Genomic DNA, 21,137 nt, shown 5'->3' on the forward strand with positions numbered 1-21,137 from the left:
ATTACAAGGAAAGGATTTTGGAATCCAGGGTAAGACTCATACCAGCCACACCAAATAACTCATGATAAACTTACCCAGTTAACAGTATGAACAACAACAGAGCATCAACCAACAGATGCCAACATAACATAACCCTTTTATTAAGCAATAACTATATACACGTATTGCAGAAAGTCCGCACTTGGGACGGGCGCCCAGCATCCACTACGGACTGCGAGAAATAGATTTACCGGTGAGTAAAATCTTATTTTCTCCAACGTCCTAGTGGATGCTGGGGACTCCGTAAGGACCATGGGGATTATACCAAAGCTCCCAAACGGGCGGGAGAGTGCGGATGACTCTGCAGCACCGAATGGGCAAACACAAGGTCCTCCTCAGCCAGGGTATCAAACTTATAGAACTTTGCAAATGTGTTTGAACCCGACCAAGTAGCTGCTCGGCAAAGCTGTAATACCGATACCCCTCGGGCAGCCGCCCAAGAAGAGCCCACTTTCCTTGTGGAATGGGCTTTTACTGATTTTGGATGCGGCAAACCAGCCGCAGAATGAGCCTGCTGAATCGTGCTACAGATCCAGCGAGCAATGGTTTGCTTTGAAGCAGGAGCACCCAGCTTGTTGGATGCATACAGGATAAACAGCGAGTTAGTCTTCCTGACTCCAGCCGTCCTGGCTACGTAGATCTTCAAAGCCCATACTACATCAAGCAACTTGGAATCCTCCAAGTCACGAGTAGCCGCAGGCACCACAATAGGTTGGTTCAAATGAAAAGATGACACCACCTTCGGCAGAAATTGCGGACGAGTCCGTAATTCTGCCCTGTCCATATGGAAAACCAGATAAGGGCTTTTACATGACAAAGCCGCCAATTCTGACACACGCCTAGCCGAAGCTAAGGCTAATAGCATGACCACCTTCCACGTGAGATACTTTAGCTCCACGGTCTTAAGTGGCTCAAACCAGTGGGATTTCAGGAAACCCAACACCACGTTGAGATTCCAAGGTGCCACAAAAGGGGGCTGAATATGCAGCACTCCCTTAACAAACGTCTGAACTTCAGGAAGAGAAGCCAGTTCCTTTTGAAAGAAAATGGATAGGGCCGAAATCTGGACCTTTATGGACCCCAACTTCAGGCCCATAGTCACTCCAGACTGTAGGAAGTGCAGGAACCGGCCCAGCTGGAACTCCTCTGTAGGGGCCTTCCTGGCCTCACACCAGGCAACATATTTTCGCCATATACGGTGATAATGCTTTGCTGTCACGTCCTTCCTAGCCTTTATCAGCGTAGGAATAACTTCATCCGGAATGCCTTTTTCCGCTAGGATCCGGCGCTCAACCGCCATGCCGTCAAACGCAGCCGCGGTAAGTCTTGAAACAGACAGGGCCCTTGTTGCAACAGGTCCTGTCTGAGAGGCAGAGGCCATGGGTCCTCTGTGAGCATTTCTTGCAATTCCAAGTCCTTCTTGGCCAATCCGGAACAATGAGTATTGTTCTCACAATTCTCAGCACCTTTGGTATGAGAGGAAGAGGAGGAAACACATAGACCGACTGGAACACCCACAGCTATCGCCTGAGGGTCTCTTGACCTGGCGCAATACCTTTTTAGCTTTTTGTTGAGACGGGACGCCATCATGTCCACCTGTGGCAGTTCCCATCGATTTGCAATCTGCGTGAAGACTTCTTGATGAAGTCCCCACTCTCCCGGGTGGAGGTCGTGCCTGCTGAGGAAGTCTGCTTCCCAGTTGTCCACTCCCGGAATGAACACTGCTGACAGTGCTAGTACGCGATTCTCCGCCCAACGAAGAATCCTGGTGGCTTCTGCCATTGCCACCCTGCTTCTTGTGCCACCCTGGCGGTTTACATGGGCCACTGCAGTGATGTTGTCTGACTGAATCATCACTGGTTGGTTTCGAAGCAGAGGCACCGCTTGACTCAGGGCGTTGTATACGGCCCTTAGTTCCAGGATATTGAAGTGCAGACAAGTCTCCTGACTTGACCACAGCCCCTGGAAATTTCTTCCCTGAGTGACTGCCCCCCATCCTCGGAGGCTTGCATCCGTGGTCACCAGGACCCAGTCCTGTATGCCGAACCTGCGGCCCTCGAGGAGGTGAGCACTCTGCAGCCACCACAGAAGAGACACCCTGGCCCTGGGGGACAGGATGATCAGCCGATGCATCTGAAGATGCGATCCGGACCACTTGTCCAACAGATCCCACTGAAAGATCCTCGCATGGAACCTGCCGAAGGGAATGGCTTCGTATGACGCCACCATCTTTCCCAGGACTCGCGTGCAGTGATGCACCGACACCTGTTTTGGTTTTAGGAGGTCTCTGACCAGAGTCACGAGCTCCTGAGCCTTTTCCTCCGGGAGAAACACCTTTTTCTGGCTTGTGTCCAAAATCATGCCCAGGAAGGGCAGACGCGTCGTAGGAATCAGCTGCGACTTTGGAATATTCAGAATCCAGCCGTGCTGTCGCAACACCTCCTGAGAGTGTGCTACGCTGATCAGCAACCGCTCCCTGGACCTCGCCTTTATGAGGAGATCGTCCAAGTGTGGGATAATTGTAACCCCTTGCTTCCGAAGGAGCACCATCATTTCCGCCATCACCTTGGTAAATATTCTCCGTGCCGTGGACAGGCCAAACGGCAATGTCTGGAATTGGTAATGACAGTCCTGTACCACAAACCTGAGGTACTCCTGGTAAGGTGTATAAATGGGGACATGCAAGTACGCATCCTTGATGTCCAGAGACACCATAAAATCCCCTTCCTCCAGGCTTGCAATGACCGCTCTGAGCGATTCCATCTTGAACTTGAATTTCTTCAGATATATGTTCAGGGATTTTAAATTCAAAATGGGTCTGACCGAACCGTCCGGTTTCGGTACCACAAACATAGTGGAATAGTAACCCCTTCCCTGTTGAAGGAGGGGAACCTTCACTACCACCTGCTGGAGATATAGCTTGTGAATTGCTGCCAACACTACCTCCCTTTCCATGGGGGAAGCTGGCAAGGCCGACTTTAGGTAACGGTGAGGGGGCATCACCTCGAATTCCAGCTTGTATCCCTGAGACAATTTGTATAGCCCAAGGATCCACCCGTGAACGAACCCACTAGTGGCTGAAATTTCGGAGACGCGCCCCCACCGCTCCTGGCTCCGGCTGTGGAGCCCCAGCGTCATGCGGTGGATTTAGTGGAAGCCGGGGAGGACTTCTGTTCCTGGGAACTAGCTGTATGGTGCAGCTTTTTTCCTCTACCCCTGCCTCTGGCAAGAAAGGATGCACCTCTGACTTTCTTGCTTTTTTGTGAACGAAAAGGACTGCATTTGGTAATACGGTGCTTTCTTTGGCTGTGAGGGAATATATGGCAAGAAATTTGACTTCCCAGCCGTAGCTGTAGAAACTAGGTCCGAGAGACCGTCCCCAAACAATTCCTCACCCTTATAAGTTAACACCTCCATGTGTTTTTTAGAGTCGGCATCACCTGTCCATTGCCGAGTCCATAGGACCCTTCTGGCAGAAATCGACATTGCGTTTATTCTAGAGCCCAGCAGGCAAATGTCCCTCTGGGCATCCCGCATATATAGGACAGCGTCTTTGATATGCCCTAGGGTCAGTAACAGTCTCCCTGTCCAGGGTATCTATCTCCTCAGACAGAGTATCTGTCCATGCGGCTACAGCACTACACATCCAGGCCAAAGCAATTGCTGTCCTCAGAAGAGTACCAGAATGTGTATAAACAGACTTCAGAATACCTTCCTGCTTCCTATCCGCAGGATCCTTAAGGGCGGCCGTATCCTGTGACGGCAGGGCCACCTTCTTAGATAAGCGTGTCAACGCTTTGTCTACCCTAGGGGAGGATTCCCAGCGTAACCTATCCGTTGGTGGGAAAGGATACGCCATAAGTAATCTTTTGGAAACCAGTACTTTCCTATCAGGGGAATCCCACGCTTTTTCACATAACTCATTTAATTCATGTGAAGGGGGAAAAGTCACCTCTTGCTTTTTCTCCCCAAACATATAAACCCTCTTGTCAGGGACAGGGTTTTCCTCCGATATGTGCAATACATCCTTCATTGCTATAATCATGTATCGGATGGCTTTAGTCATTTTAGGCTGCAACTTTGCATCATCGTCATCGACACTGGAGTCAGAATCCGTGTCGACATCTGTGTCAACCAACTGGGATAGTGGGCGCTTTTGAGACCCTGACAGCCCCTGAGCTGTAGAATCAGACATGGGTTGAGACCCTGACTGATTATCCAACCTTTTATGCAAGGAGCTTACGTTATCATTTAACACCTTCCACATATCCATCCAAGCAGGTGTCGGCGCCACCACATTCACTTGCCCTTGTTCTGCCTCCACGTAACCATCCTCCTCAAACATGTCGACACAAACGTACCAACACCGCACACACACAGGGAATGCTCTAATTGAGGACAGGACCCCACAAGGCCTTTTGGGGAGACCGAGAGAGAGAGAGAGTATGCCAGCACACATCCCAGCGCTATATAACCTAGGGATTACACAGTAACTTAGTGTTTACCCAGTAGCTGCTGTTTATGATAATTTGCGCCTAAATTTATGTGCCCCCCCTCTCTTTTTACCCTTTTTCTACCTTGATACTGTAGGGGAGAGCCTGGGGAGCTTCCTCTCAGCGGAGCTGTGGAGAGAAAATGGCGCCGGTTAGTGCGGAGGAAGAAGGCCCCGCCCCCTCAGCGGCGGGCTTCTGTCCCGGGTCTGTGTAAATAGAACGGCGGCGGCTCGTACATATATACAGTGCCCAGCTGTATATATGTGTCTTTTTGCCAAGAGGTATCCTAATTGCTGCCCAGGGCGCGCCCCCCCCCCCCCCTGCGCCCTACAGTGACCGGAGTGTGTGGGTAGTGTGGGCGCAATGCTGCAGTGCGCTACCTCATGTGAAGACAGGAGTCTTCTGCCGCCGATTTCGATGTCTTCTTGCTTCCGCCGGCTTCTGTCTTCTGGCTCTGCGAGGGGGACGGCGGCGCGGCTCCGGGAACGGACGACCAAGGTTAAGATCCTGTGTTCGAACCCTCTGGAGCTAATGGTGTCCAGTAGCCTAAGAAGCGCAACCTAGCCGCAGTTAGTAGGTTTGCTTCTCTCCCCTCAGTCCCTCGTAGCAGAGAGTCTGTTGCCAGCAGAAGCTCTCTGAAAATAAAAAACCTAACTAAAATACTTTCTTATTAGCAAGCTCAGGAGAGCTCACTAAAAGCACCGAGCTCTGGCCAGGTACAGATTCTAACTGAGGTCTGGAGGAGGGGCATAGAGGGAGGAGCCAGTGCACACCAGGTAGTACTAAATCTTTCTTTAGAGTGCCCAGTCTCCTGCGGAGCCCGTCTATTCCCCATGGTCCTTACGGAGTCCCCAGCATCCACTAGGATGTTAGAGAAATATGGTTAAGATGAGCCAGCAGTTGATGAATCAAAACAGAAATCTAAAGCTGGTGATTCCTGACCTACCAAACAGTAATTGTCATGACATTGAACCTGGGGATTATGTAATGATTCGAAATTTTCTACGCTCAGGTTGCCTCATTGACAGGTGGGAAGGACCGTACCAAGTCCTACTAACCAGCACGACAGCATTAAAGGTTGCCGAGAAAGAGACTTGGGTTCACTCGTCCCACTGTAAGAAGGTCGCTGACCCAGAGAGAGCCCGTGACAAAGAGCAGAGTGTAGAGGAAATCGTATCACTGGAGTACCTGTTCCGGGAAGGTTGAGAGGCAGGACTGTTCTCCGTGCTTGGGTGCCGTGACAACTACAAGACCAGAGGCGGTTGTCGCACCAAATTTCTTTTTCCTTTTTATTATTTACTCCACCTCCCACTACCCTCCTTTCCTCCCCCTTTTCTCTCCCCTTAACAAGATGGACTTACCCCAAGAGACTGCATTCCGGGTTTTCCTGTTGACCCTGTTGTTGACCAGAGCAGTCTGTTTCGGTGAGAGTACCAGAGAGGTCGAGAAAGGATCTGGAATGGGTTCTGATGACAAGGACGGATTTGTAGAATTCCAAGAGCAACACATCCACCGAGCAAAGGCGAGTATCAGAAAACGATCTGGTAGTCAAGAAACTAGGAGGCACTGTGAAGGGTTATTAGCTGAGGAAAATTGTATTTGTAGAAACTGTGAAAACATAGTGGAGGACGGGTGCATCCAGAGATGTCAGTCCAAGCTTAATATCAACATGGACCGTCATCCATTGAGTGATTATCACTCATTAGTGGGTAAGGTTTTAAACCAAAACAGAATGCTGGGTGTGCTCACAAGTACCTCAAGGTCAGAGCAAGTCAGGACTAGTACCGTATCCTTTAACAATAGATGAGGTACTTGAATTACGGGGTGGGAGACCGGTGGACAAGAAATTTAATATTTCTAGGCCCCCTAGTTTGAAGCTCCACCAATATCATGTGGATAGATCCTTAGTATGTTTCAACATTTCCAATTCCCGAAAGCCGGGAAATTGGGAAGTGACATGGAATAACCAAACCATGGCATTTTCACACAGAGCCGACAGAATACCCGTAGACTCTGAACTTATACGCCAAATAGCCGACGGTGGAAGGTATTTTCGGTATAGGTATACTCTAGGAAGTAGGACCATGCAGGTTGGAGAAGTATCACCAGGGTACTGTGCGCATATCATACAGCCTGATACGTGTACCGAACAGATGAGTTATGGATAGGATTTTTCACTTGGAAGGTTTGCAATATGGTATTGTCATATTCTGTCCCATATGTCCTCCCCGATGATGCATATTTCATATGCGGGAGGAAGGCGTATAAGTGGCTTGCCCCAAACTCAGAGGGATTGTGTTGTTACATTGGAAGAGTGTTGCCAGAAGTTATGACCATAACCCATAATAAGATGAAAGACGTTCACCGCAATGCTCAAGCTCCTTACACTCATACTCACTACGAACACATCGTTAAGAGACACCTTATAGATAGGACAGAGCACGCAGCCTCTGATTTGATCCACGAATCCACCGGGATTCAATTCCTACTTGCGTTAGACATCAACTGTACCGCCAGAGGAATTATAAATTATAGGTATATCCACGCGCTAGCGTACCTAATAGATAATATCACCGAGATGTAGGATGACACCTTCAGGTATACAGGGAGGGAGTTGCAAGCTTACAAAACGGAACTGATCCAGCACAGGATGGTCCTCAATTATATCACAGCGGTGACAGGCGGGTACTGTGTCACCTTGGCAACTCGGTATGGTGTGAAGTGCTGCGTAGTGTTCACTCTAGGCTGTTTTAGCAGGGCGCCGCGCCCTGCCCGTTTTTTAACAGGCAAAACCCGCCCTGCCCCTTTTGCGGCGCCCTGCTAGAACAGCCGCCCGCTCCCTGCCCTCCCGGCGTGTATAGATGCCGTGCGCATGCGCGCGGCATCCATTCACGCATTGGGAGAGGGCTGGGGGAAGCCCAGCACCGACGGAGGTGCTGGGCACGCCCCCAACAGTGACGTCGGCGGCCACAGACACTCTCTATAGTAGCGTCTGTGGGCCGCACCGCCCCCTAAAATGACGGAGGCGTGACCACGCCCCCTAATTTGCGTGACCGCGCCCCCATTTCGGACGCCGCGCGCGCACATGTGCCCCCCTGAGTCCGGCGCCCTGCCCCTTTTCACTCCTAGAGTGAACACTATGCACGTACATTACAAACAGCACTGATGACCCAACCGAGGTCATAGATCAAAAGATGGACGATATCTTGCAATTGAAGTGGGAGTTCCGGAGGAGACACAACCTTACCCTTACTGCTGTGAGTAATGAACTGACCGGCTGGGTCTCATGGTTGAACCCACGCAATTGGTTCTCAGGTTTAGGAGAATGGACTCAAAATATTATCGTGAGTGTAGGAAAGTTTCTCCTTTGTATCCTGGGAGTTGTCATAATGATTGGTTTGATATTTAGGTGTGTTCGAATTTTAACGCGGCGCAAGCACGGTACCAAAGTGATGAGTTTGAGGAGCAGGGGCATTGGCACAGCAACCGATTTAATTTATGACCCATCAATAGAGACAATGTTGTGATAAAACGTGATTCCACGGTCCGTTTCTTTCACCCGTTTCTCCTTTGTTTTCCCTCAGCAAAAAATACACCCATCCGGAGAAGACTTCAATCAACACCCAAGAATGATTACGAAAATGTTATGTGAATGTATTGTACATTTGTATCTTATCCTCATCTCTATAACCTTCAGGTAGTGACACACATAGTCGACAGGTGAAATCCACATATTAGCATTCACATGTGTTCCCCCTCCATGTATCATCAACTAAATGTGCACCCCATTTGTTGGAACAAGAAGCCGAAAAGAGCTCGGTAGTGTTTGTTGGCCCACTTACAGACCCTTAATACGGGATGAGAAGGATTTAATGTATACTTCGCAATACCTCGAAGCTTATCTAGAACATATACGGCACGATGATACATGCCCCTCAGACATGGATTTCATACATACATGCTTTTACTATCCCACTAGGTCATACATTTCCCGCCTACACCTCTCCGCCTACCATCCAACCATTTATGGATAATGTATTGTATATTTTTATCCAACCATTTGTAGATATTGTATTGTATATTTTTCCTGTTTAATGTTTAGATAGTGGCAGTTATTGTTGACTGCCAAATGGTGGACTGTCAAAGTCGAAAAATATTGTAATGCATATACCCTGTACTAACCCCATGCACATGCCCGCTGCGCGTGCACTCAGTCTACCGTGCGTGCACATATACGCAATTTGCGTAAAGTAGCTTCCCACGGCCATGCGCCTTAGCGCGTGGTATGCGCATTTACGGTGGAGTTTGTGAGCGCATAGAGGGTTATTAGAACATTACATATTTAACCAAAATAGTGCATTTTGTACCCATAGCTCCCCTGCACCACATCAGCGAGTATTAATAGTTTAAACAGTTCCAGGACTAAGGGATTCGCCTTTGCATGATAGGAAGGGTCAGATAAAGGTTGGAAGGTGATGTCTAGTATCCAGCTGTAGGGTATTTTAAGAGTAACATTCCGGTGTTGGTTAGAGAAAGATCGCATGTTCCTGTGTATAGTTATGTGCAAAAGTAGAATATAGATATTAACTGTATATTATGTATGCGGCGGGAATCCAGTGGATACCACCCACCAGAGCAGTTGGGGAAAGACATCGCCCATCTTTTCAAATCAACCTATGACCTCTACTGTAATGAAAAGACATCTCTGTGTCCAATGGACAATGCGATTACAGTGACCATTGTATTGTGTATGTAAGTTGTGTATAAAAAGCCCATTGTTGCCTGGCTGGTCAGAAGACTCTGAACGCTATCTATGTGACGAGCGGAGGACCGGCCGGGTTGCGCTTACGAACATTCTCACGTATGTACATTCTCTGTAGCCATTATTCTGTTTAGATTTATCTTGTTAGCCTGTAGTGTATGATTTGTACTGTTTTACCTTTTGGAATAATCCACGGTGGCCTTAGAACCCTGTGGTTTCAACTACAAATCGGTGTTGTGTCTTCACTTTCCTGCAAGGGTTTTAAAGTATATTTATCTGTATAAGGTTTATAAGTCTTGATAAGGTGAACGCACTGCGGGTACTTTATACCGTCAGCGCTACTTAAGGTTTAAGGTATAACATCATTGCAGTACTTTGCTGCTAAGGGTTTAAAGTGTAATCATATCATTGCATTGTATCACTATCAAGGTTTAAAGGTTATCAATTGTGTGTGCGCACGCTGTGTGTACTCTGTACACTCAGCGCGGCGTGGATACACCAAGTACGTACCACGTGCGGGACTCTGTACGCAAATAGCGTACAAAGTGCGTAGCACGTGTATTCAGTCTAGCGGCTCCACGGTAAAAGTGTATTTAGAGGTATAGCTTTACGGTCTAAGATAATATCGACATTAACACCTCAAACTCAGTGGTATCCTCTTTTAGAAACAGGAGAATCCCCTTTTTTAAATTATGTGACCCTAGAAGTTATTCTCTGGTGATAGTCAGGGAACACACCTCCTACACAAATGATTGTAATGTCCAGGGATGGAGGAAAATTTACCCTATCCTGGCTTTAAAAATGTCAGGTACGCCACTATTTGAAAGACAACCTCCTCTTTCAAATGATGCGACCCTTTAATATGCAAAAAAAAAATACTACAGGAGCCAATAAAGAGGACACTTAACGTGCGCGATCTTAATCAACCGGTCACTAAGGGTGCGTACACACTATGCAATATCGCATACAATCCGGCTGGTTAGTTGCGATATTGTATAGTGTGTGCACACGTCGTAGCCGACATCTGCAAGTGTGTATGCACCGGCAAGCGTGTATGCACTTGCCAATGTCGGGGTTCCATCGCAGACGATGTCGCATCAAGTCATATCTTTCAAATAATGGGCTCCCATGGTAATTATTGTCATCTGAAAACCTATGTTCTAACCCTGACCTTATACACACTTTCATCACAAGGATTTAAATATAATGCTATACATACTTGAAAGATGGAGATAGATTTTTATCCAAGTACTCCTCTCCTACACAATTCCTTGTCCTTTCCCCCACCCCTCTAATCTCTTCTTGTTGGATGTCCCTGCGCTTTCTTAAATTTAGCATGTCTAGAGGTGGGTACACACTAGGCGATGGGCTCGGTGAGCGAAATTGCCTAGTGTTTCCCCTACCTGGCTAGACTGCCAGACAGCAGGCGTACACACTCATGATATTGCACAGTGAGGTCATGACGCAGCCGGCCGGAGCATGCTGCTTTGCAAGGCTGAGACAGAGGGTCGTTAATGACCTGCGGGGCCACGCATCGCTCGTTGTCATCAGCATACACACTGGGCGATATAGTAAACTATACCATTCAGGAGGGGGAAAACGAGCGATGTAGTTCACTATATCGCTAAGTGTGTACCCACCTTCAGACTGAGCTGATCTCCTCTAGCCCTCACGTACATCATCTTGGAGTTATTCTTGATTCCTTCGTCTTCTTCAAACTACACATTCAGTAGCTCTCTCAGGACCTTATTCAGAGATTGACGCAGATCACCTCCGCACATGTTGGGGGCCACCCAGCATGTGTGACGGGCCGCTCCCCGATGTGTCTGCATATACTTTGTGGATACATCGAATTAAGGTTGACCACTGGCAGCGCAAGCGTCAGGTGGTCCACCACCATTTTTTTTAATTGGAGCGGCTACATGTGATGTCATGCAGCCGTCTCACAAAAACGCACCTGCCCCCTTCCGGCCATATTCGCTCCCCCCAACGCCACCGCTGTCAATCACACTGTGTAAGGTCACGCACGCACACGGCAGCCAGTGTGCAGACCCCACGAATGCAGCAGCTGTGATCAGGTCTGAATGACCCCCTCAGTCCTGCCATTTCCATCTCAAAAATAGTTCCATAATCAGACCCTCTCTCCCCCTGAATGCTACCAAGACCCATCCACTCACTGGTCATCTCCTGAATGGACTACTGTAATCTCCTATCTGGCCTCCCTTACAAACTCCTCTCTCCACTCCAATCTATCTTCAATGCTGCTGCCCAGGCTCATCTTCCTTTCCAAGCATACTATGGCTGGGATACATACCATATCCTTGCTGCACTTGCCACGCATCGGGCCCTGTGGCTCGCTTCACTTGTCACAGGTTCTATCCCCAGTCGGTTGGTAGTGTGGACCCACCAACCGAGTGGGAATAGCAGGTGGGTGTCGGGATTCTGTCTATCAGTAAAATGCCGGCTGACGAGATTCCGGCATTGGTCTCCTGAACACAGGGATCCAGACAGCTGTCAGTATATTGACTGCATCCCCTGTGTCCACTCCCCTCTCTTACAAGCCCAAGTTAGCCATAGCCAACAACCCCAGAGGGTTAGGGGACGGGAGGAGTAAAATACTTACGGGATGCTATGCCAACCCCGGGCATTTCAAACCCAATCCCCTCTGTTCCATGCTCACTTCTAGCCCATCTGTCTGCCCCTACCCTTCAGAATGTAAGCTCTCATGAGCAGGGCCCTCCCTGCTCATGTGCTTTTCCTCTCTTGCACTATTTTATACTCCATACAATGGCACCTAGCCTTCAGTTTCTGCCACCCTGATGTTTCAGTGTCCTGTCCCTCATGCAGCAATATTAATATACCGCTTACTTGTAATAAGACTCTGCTCTAGTCCCCAAACCTACAAGCATTCCCTGAAAACTCACCTCTTCAGGCAAGAGTATCAAATTCCAGAACCGCCCACATAACTTTCATAAGCCTTCCTATCAAATTGAATCCCTGCGCACAGTCCACACATATCCTCACGTCTTCTCATCCTTCCTCTGGACCCCGGTTCATCATTGCTGTATGACCAGATCATACGGCCCACCAAGAACCTTTGCAATCTGGCGGACAACTATGCAATAGATAGGCATGTATACACAAGGAAAGGTACTATTTTCCTATAGATTGTAAGCAGGGCCTTCCTACCTCTATGACTTTAATTTTTTTTTCATTACCCAGGAACTTGCTGCGTTATATAAGATACTGTTAATAAATACTTGTCCTACATGGTCTTGTACTGTAAAGGTCACCACACCAGTACGAGATGTGCCCAAACGACACATTGCGAGCGACCGAACCCGGCGGGGTGCTGGTATCTGCAAGTTTATACACACTTGCTTATGCCGGCAGTGGCGAGCGAAGGTGGGGGCAGGGTGTTGGGCATATCCATGCTACCATAAGTCCACCTCCTCAGATCTTTCTGCATTTTCACAGTTTTTAAACGATTTGACATTTCATACGAAAATGGCCATAGTGTTTATAAATCATACCGTGCCTTTAGCCATTGTTTTACTAATTTGTGTGTACTTCGCTAAGTGCTGCGGAACCCTTGTGGCGCCACATAAACGAGAATAATAACAACAAAAAATAAGAATTTACTTACCGATAATTCTATTTCTCGGAGTCCATAGTGGATGCTGGGGTTCCTGAAAGGACCATGGGGAATAGCGGCTCCGCAGGAGACAGGGCACAAAAAGTAAAGCTTTAGGATCAGGTGGTGTGCACTGGCTCCTCCCCCTATGACCCTCCTCCAAGCCTCAGTTAGGTACTGTGCCCGGACGAGCGTACACAATAAGGAAGGATTTATGAATCCCGGGTAAGACTCATACCAGCCACACCAATCACACTGTACAACCTGTGATCTGAACCCAGTTAACAGTATGATAACAGCGGAGCCTCTGAAAAGATGGCTCACAACAATAATAACCCGATTTTTGTAACTATGTACAAGTAATGCAGATAATCCGCACTTGGGATGGGCGCCCAGCATCCACTACGGACTCCGAGAAATAGAATTATCGGTAAGTAAATTCTTATTTTCTCTATCGTCCTAGTGGATGCTGGGGTTCCTGAAAGGACCATGGGGATTATACCAAAGCTCCCAAACGGGCGGGAGAGTGCGGATGACTCTGTAGCACCGAATGAGAGAACTCCAGGTCCTCCTTAGCCAGGGTATCAAATTTGTAGGATTTTACAAACGTGTTTGCCCCTGACTAAATAGCCGCTCGGCAAAGTTGTAAAGCCGAGACCCCTCGGGCAGCCGCCCAAGATGAGCCCACCTTCCTTGTGGAATGGGCATTTACATATTTTGGCTGTGGCAGGCCTGCCACAGAATGTGCAAGCTGAATTGTATTACACATCCAACTAGCAAAAGTCTGCTTAAAAGCAAGAGCACCCAGTTTGTTGGGTGCATACAGGATAACAGCAAGTCAGTTTTCCTGACTCCAGCCGTCCTGGAACCTATATTTTCAGGGCCCTGACCACATCTAGCAACTTGGAGTCCTCCAAGTCCCTAGTAGGCGCAAGACACCACAATAAGCTGGTTCAGGTGAAACACTGACACCACCTTAGGGAGAGAACTGGGGACGAGTCCGCAGCTCTGCCCTGTCCGAATGGACAAACAGATATGGGCTTTTTTGAGAAAAAAACCACCAATTTGACACTCGCCTGGTCCAGGCCAGGTCCAAGAGCATGTTCACTTTTCATGTGAGATGCTTCAAATCCACAGATTTGACTGGTTTTAAACCAATGTGTTTTGAGGAATCCCAGAACTACGTTGAGATCCCACAGTGCCACTGGAGGCACAAAAGGGGGTTGTATATGCAATACTCCCTTAACAAACTTCTGGACTTCAGGAACTGAAGCCAATTCTTTCTGGAAGAAAAATCGACAGGGCCGAAATTTGAACCTTAATGGACCCCAATTTGAGGCCCATAGACACTCCTGTTTGCAAGAAATGCAGGAATCGACCTAGTTGAAATTTCTTCGTGGGGCCTTCCTGGCCTCACACCACGCAACATATTTTCGCCACATGTGGTGATAATGTTGTGCGGTCACCTCCTTTCTGGCTTTTACCAGGGTAGGAATGACCTCTTCCTGAATGCCTTTTCCCTTAGGATCCGGCGTTCCACCGCCATGCCGTCAAACGCAGCTGCGGTAAGTCTTGGAACAGACATGGTACTTGCTGAAACAAGTCCCTTCTTAGCGGCAGAGGCCATAAGTCCTCTGTGAGCATCTCTTGAAGTTCCGGGTACCAAGTCCTTCTTGGCCAATCCGGAGCCATGAGTATAGTTCTTACTCCTCTACGTCTTATAATTCTCAGTACCTTAGGTATGAAAAGCAGAGGATGGAACACATACACCGACTGGTACACCCACGGTGTTACCAGAACGTCCACAGCTATTGCCTGAGGGTCTCTTAACCTGGCGCAATACCTGTCCCGTTTTTTGTTCAGACGGGACGCCATCATGTCCACCTTTGGTAATTCCCAACGGTTTACAATTATGTGGAAAACTTCCCCATGAAGTTCCCACTCTGCCGGGTGGAGGTCGTGCCTACTGAGGAAGTCTGCTTCCCAGTTTCCATTCCCGGAATGAAACACTGCTGACAGTGCTATCACATGATTTTCCGCCCAGCGAAAAGTCCTTGCAGTTTTTGCCACTGCCCTCCTGCTTCTTGTGCCGCCCTGTCTATTTACGTGGGCGACTGCCGTGATGTTTTATCCCACTGGATCAATACCGGCTGACCTTGAAGCAGAGGTCTTGCTAAGCTTAGAGCATTATAAATTTACCCTTAGCTATATTTATGTGGAGAAAAATCTCCAGACTTGATCACACTCCCTGGAAATTTTTTCCTTGTGTGACTGCTCCCCAGCCTCTCGGGCTGGCCTCCGTGGTCACCAACATCCAAAACTGAATGCCGAATCTGCGGCCCTCTAGAAGATGAGCACTCTGTAACCACCACAGGAGAGACACCCTTGTCCTTGGATATAGGGTTATCCGCTGATGCATCTGAAGATGCGATCCGGACCATTTGTCCAGCAGATCCCACTGAAAAGTTCTTGCATGAAATCTGCCGACTGGAATTGCTTCGAAGGAAGTCACCATTTTTTTACCATGGCCCTTGTGCAATGATGCACTGATTTTAGGAGGTTCCTGACTAGCTCGGATAACTCCCTGGCTTTCTCTTCCGGGAGAAACACCTTTTTCTGGACTGTGTCCAGAATCATCCGTAAGCACTGGAGACTTGTTGTCGGGATCAGCTGCGATTTTGGAATATTTAAAATCCACCCCTGCTGTTGTAACAGTATCCGAGATAGTGCTACTCCGACCTCCAACTGTTCCCTGGACTTTGCCCTTATCAGGAGATCGTCCAAGTAAGGGATAATTAAGACGCCTTTTCTTCGAAGAAGAACCATCATTTCGGCCATTACCTTGGTAAAGACCCGGGGTGCCGTAGACAATCCAAACGGCAGCGTCTGAAACTGATAGTGACAGTTCTGTACCACGAACCTGAGGTACCCTTAGTGATAAGGGCAAATTTGGGACATGGAGGTAAGCATCCCTGATGTCTCGGGACACCAGATAGTCCCCTTCTTCCCGGTTCGTTATCACTGCTCTGAGTGACTCCATCTTGATTTGAACCTTTGTAAGTGTTCAAATTTTTTTAGATTTAGAATAGGTCTCACCTAGCCTTCTGGCTTCAGTACCACAATATAGTGTGGAATAATACCCCCTTTTCTTGTTGTAGGAGAGGTAATTTAATTATCACCTGCTGGGAATACAGCTCGTGAATTTTTTCCCATACTGCCTCCTTGTCGGAGGGAGACCTTGGTAAAGCAGACTTCAGGAGCCTGCGCAGGGGAAACGTCTCGACATTCCAAACTGTACCCCTGGGATACTACTTGTAGGATCCAGGGGTCCTGTACGGTCTCAGCGTCATGCTGAGAGCTTGTCAGAAGCGGTGGAACGCTTCTGTTCCCGGGAATGGGCTGCCTGCTGCAGTCTTCTTCCCTTTCCTCTATCCCTGGGCAGATATGACTCTTATAGGGACGAAAGGACTGAAGCTGAAAAGACGGTGTCTTTTTCTGCAGAGATGTGACTTAGGGTAAAAACGGTGGATTTTCCAGCAGTTGCCGTGGCCACCAGGTCCGATGGACCGACCCCAAATAACTCCTCTTCCTTTATACGGCAATACACCTTTGTGCCGTTTGGAATCTGCATCACCTGACCACTGTCGTGTCCATAAACATCTTCTGGCAGATATGGACATCGCACTTACTCTTGATGCCAGAGTGCAAATATCCCTCTGTGCATCTCGCATATATAGAAATACATCCTTTAAATGCTCTATAGTCCATAAAATACTGTCCCTGTCAAGGGTATCAATATTTTTAGTCAGGGAATCCGACCAAGCCACCCCAGCTCTGCACATCCAGGCTGAGGCGATCGCTGGTCGCAGTATAACACCAGTATGTGTGTATATACTTTTTATGATATTTTTCCAGCCTCCTGTCAGCTGGCTCCTTGAGGACGGCCCTATCTATAGACGGTACCGCCACTTGTTCTGATAAGCGTGTGAGCGCCTTATCCACCCTAAGGGGTGTTTCCCAACGCGCCCTAACTTCTGGCGGGAAAGGGTATACCGCCCATATTTTCTATCGGGGGGAACCCACGCATCATCACACACTTCATTTAATTTATCTGATTCAGGAAAAACTACGGTAGTTTTTTCACATCCCACATAATACCCTCTTTTGTGGTACTTGTAGTATCAGAAATATGTAACACCTCCTTCATTGCCCTTAACGTGTGGCCCTAATAAGGAATACGTTTGTTTATTCACCGTCGACACTGGATTCAGTGTCCCTGTCTGTGTCTGTGTCGACCGACTAAAGTAAACGGGTGTTTTAAAACCCCTGACGGTGTTTTTGAGACGTCTGGACCGGTACTAATTGTTTGTCGGCCGTCTCATGTCGTCAACCGACCTTGGCGCGTGTTGACATTATCACGTAATTCCCTAAATAAGCCATCCATTCCGGTGTCGACTCCCTAGAGAGTGACATCACCATTACAGGCAATTGCTCCGCCTCCTCACCAACATCGTCCTCATACATGTCGACACACACGTACCGACACACAGCACACACACAGGGAATGCTCTGATAGAGGACAGGACCTACTAGCCCTTTGGAGAGACAGAGGGAGAGTTTGCCAGCACACACCAAAAACGCTATAATTATATAGGGACAACCTTATATAAGTGTTTTCCCTTATAGCATCTTTTTTATATATTTCTAACGCCAAATTAGTGCCCCCCCTCTCTGTTTTAACCCTGTTTCTGTAGTGCAGTGCAGGGGAGAGCCTGGGAGCCTTCCCTCCAGCCTTTCTGTGAGGGAAAATGGCGCTGTGTGCTGAGGAGATAGGCCCCGCCCCTTTTTCGGCGGCCTCGTCTCCCGCTCTTAACGGATTCTGGCAGGGGTTAAATATCTCCATATAGCCCCCGGAGGCTATATGTGAGGTATTTTTAGCCAAAAAAGGTTTTCATTTGCCTCCCAGGGCGCCCCCCTCCCAGCGCCCTGCACCCTCAGTGACTGCCGTGTGAAGTGTGCTGAGAGGAAAATGGCGCACAGCTGCAGTGCTGTGCGCTACCTTAAGAAGACTGAGGAGTCTTCTGCCGCCGATTCTGGACCTCTTCTCGTTTCAGCATCTGCAAGGGGGCCGGCGGCGAGGCTCCGGTGACCATCCAGGCTGTACCTGTGATCGTCCCTCTGGAGCTAATGTCCAGTAGCCAAGAAGCCAATCCATCCTGCACGCAGGTGAGTTCACTTCTTCTCCCCTAAGTCCCTCGTTGCAGTGATCCTGTTGCCAGCAGGACTCACTGTAAAATAAAAAACCTAAGCTAAACTTTTCTAAGCAGCTCTTTAGAGGAGAGCCACCTAGATTGCACCCTTCTCAGCCGGGCACAAAAATCTAACTGAGGCTTGGAGGAGGGTCATAGGGGGAGGAGCCAGTGCACACCACCTGATCCTAAAGCTTTACTTTTTGTGCCCTGTCTCCTGCGGAGCCGCTATTCCCCATGGTCCTTTCAGGAACCCCAGCATCCACTAGGACGATAGAGAAATACCCTTATCTGTCAGATGCATCCTTGGCCATTACCTTCCCACACCCCCTTGTTACTTCTCCTGTGCATATAACAGCACTACACATCATGCAATGAAGCCCTTGTGGCACACATTCATTTGGCAGCTCAGCCACCTCAGCATGCCGCTGCACCGCACGGTGTTCCCTGCTAGCCCGATCCCCCCCACCCTACACACAGCGCCCTAACCTGCACCCGCAGCGTTTAACTTCATCCTCTGCACATCGCCTATCTGCAGGGATATCGCGAAAGACAGGTGTCAGCCCCAGCATCGCGCCGCTGCACTACTCACCGCCATGTTTCCGCGCCGACGCCGCTTTCCTTTCCCCACCCCCTGCTCCGGGTGCGGCCACTATAACCGGCCCAGGGGGCGCCACACGCTCTGCTGCTCACACGCTGCTCATTCCCGTCACATGTCTCCGTGCCTTGCAGCACAGTACTATAACAATGCCGGCTGCTGCACCATCTGTACGGCGCCTAATGTCTCATACATGCTCCTGCGATAGCATTTGGCAAACCTAACCTCCCCCTCGTTTTATTTCTTGGTAGAGTCTGACAACATCAGGCTTTTCGCGGCATTGGAATGTTACTGCTCTTTGGTCTCCAGCACGGAGCCATTTTTTCGAAGCACAGTGCTATAGCTAGACCTCTTCTCATAAGGGTTTTACCTGTCCAAATAAAGCCATGAATACGGGACACATTTTAACAGATGTAATAATACATTCTTACTTTGTAACCAGCAAATTCATCGAACTTTATTTATCACAGGACAAACTGCCTTCATTCATTGATTCATTCTATTAGCCTTGTTTGAGCATAGAGGTACATTGTCGTCTTTCTCCCTAGTTGCCAGATAACACAGAACAAAGTAAATGTTTCTTAGCTAAGCTAAAAATAAAATAAACAAAGTAGCTAGTTTAGACAGTGCATCCAGGACTGTGTAGATTATAGATAAGCAATCTGGGGCTTTTGAGGTGGATATATTATATACAACTTTTTTATTACATAAAATACATATTTCCATACCACCTATAAACAGAAGAAAGACTTACGTTTTTATCCATATGCAGATTTGGCTGCATCTTTCACTTACAGCTCCTTTATTAGAGAGGCAAGAATGGGTATCTAATGCTGGCCATACACTTTTAAGATTCTCCATCCAACTAATTGGCTGGTTGGGGCAAAAATCTGGTAATATATGGGAGCAAATGACAAACAACCATATACTCCGACCTAAACATTGGAAAACGGACAAAAACTGTCATTCAGACAAGTTGGTTACATAAAACAGATTTAACAAATTTAAATTGTTTTTGTCTGTTTCCCAGTGTTTGAGAGTATATGGTTGTTTGTTATTTGCTCCCATACTTTACCAGATTTTTGTTCCAACCAGCCAACTATTTCGCTTGTTGAACAGATAATCTAATTAGGTGTATGGCCAGCTTTGTCAGATCTGGACACAGATGCATGTTTGTCTGTCAGGATATGTAATTCTTGCAGGTGCTCTGCCAATGCAACAAAGTACTTGCTGATAATGGTGACAATCAGAAGAATTAACGAGATGCTGCTCATTGGCTGCAATCTCAGTGTTTAATTGCAGACTACCTTCTCCAGCTGATTGTGCTTAAATTGCGTTGTAGCTGGGAAATATGTGTCTGTTTGCATTTATTACTTTTTAAGCTTTACGGCTACTGTGTCAAAGAAATTGAAGATTGAGATGTGATAATAGAGAAGCTGTATGTTTGTTTATAATTCACCACTATTGCTGGCAATAAACCGTATTCCCACTAGCTCACTGAGCCAACCCATGAATACATCAGGAAGATATCGTGCCAACTAGTTGGCTGGTTGGAATGATAATCTGGCAGTGTGTGGGCGCAAACGAGAATTACTCATTTGCTCCCATACACTGAAAAACGTCCAAAAAGTTTTTTCCGACTAGTTGGGAAAAGCAAAAAGTTTGATTTTTCCCAACCAATTGTTGTAGCGTAGTGGGAAGCTCCCCCCAATGTTTTAGTGTAGGAGAAAGCTCCCCCCAACTGTACGATAAGTAGTCGGACACTGGCCTAATATCCCAAACATCCCTGTTCTCCACAGATCTGCACCGAGAAGTCACACCAAGCGAGCACACAATAAAAATAAGATTTTACTCACCGGTAAATCTATTTCTCGTAGTCCGTAGTGGATGCTGGGGACTCCGTAAGGACCATGGGGAATAGCGGCTCCGCAGGAGACTGGGCACAGCTAAGAAAGATTTAGGACTACCTGGTGTGCACTGGCTCCTCCCACTATGACACTCCTCCAGACTTCAGTAAGGATACTGTGCCCGGAAGAGCTGACACAATAAGGAAGGATTTTGAATCCCGGGTAAGACTCATACCAGCCACACCAATCACACCGTATAACTCGTGATAATATACCCAGTTAACAGTATGAACACAACAGAGCCTCTCAAAGGATGGCTCAACAATAACCCTTGTAGTTAACAATAACTATATACAAGTATTGCAGACAGTCCGCACTTGGGACGGGCGCCCAGCATCCACTACGGACTACGAGAAATAGATTTACCGGTGAGTAAAATCTTATTTCTCTAACGTCCTAAGTGGATGCTGGGGACTCCATAAGGACCATGGGGATTAGCGGCTCCGCAGGAGACT

General features: G+C 48.0%; 1 protein-coding gene across 2 annotated transcripts in view; it reads right to left on the minus strand.

The window, feature by feature from the left end:
• The window catches only part of LSM7 (LSM7 homolog, U6 small nuclear RNA and mRNA degradation associated), a 57,541-nt gene extending 37,910 nt beyond the window's left edge, over nt 1-19,631 (minus strand). Inside the window, exon 1 of one of the 2 annotated variants that reach the window (XM_063920071.1) lies at nt 19,530-19,631. In XM_063920071.1, coding sequence (XP_063776141.1) covers nt 19,530-19,559 — 30 coding nt within the window. In that variant the 5' untranslated portion in view covers nt 19,560-19,631. Of the gene's footprint in view, nt 1-18,769; nt 18,969-19,529 lie in introns of those variants that run through there. The other variant, XM_063920072.1, reaches the window with a different exon arrangement.
• Nucleotides 19,632-21,137: the final 1,506 nt, after the last annotated feature.

Source organism: Pseudophryne corroboree, chromosome 1 (genome assembly GCF_028390025.1).
Source record: "Pseudophryne corroboree isolate aPseCor3 chromosome 1, aPseCor3.hap2, whole genome shotgun sequence".
NCBI lineage: Eukaryota > Metazoa > Chordata > Amphibia > Anura > Myobatrachidae > Pseudophryne > Pseudophryne corroboree.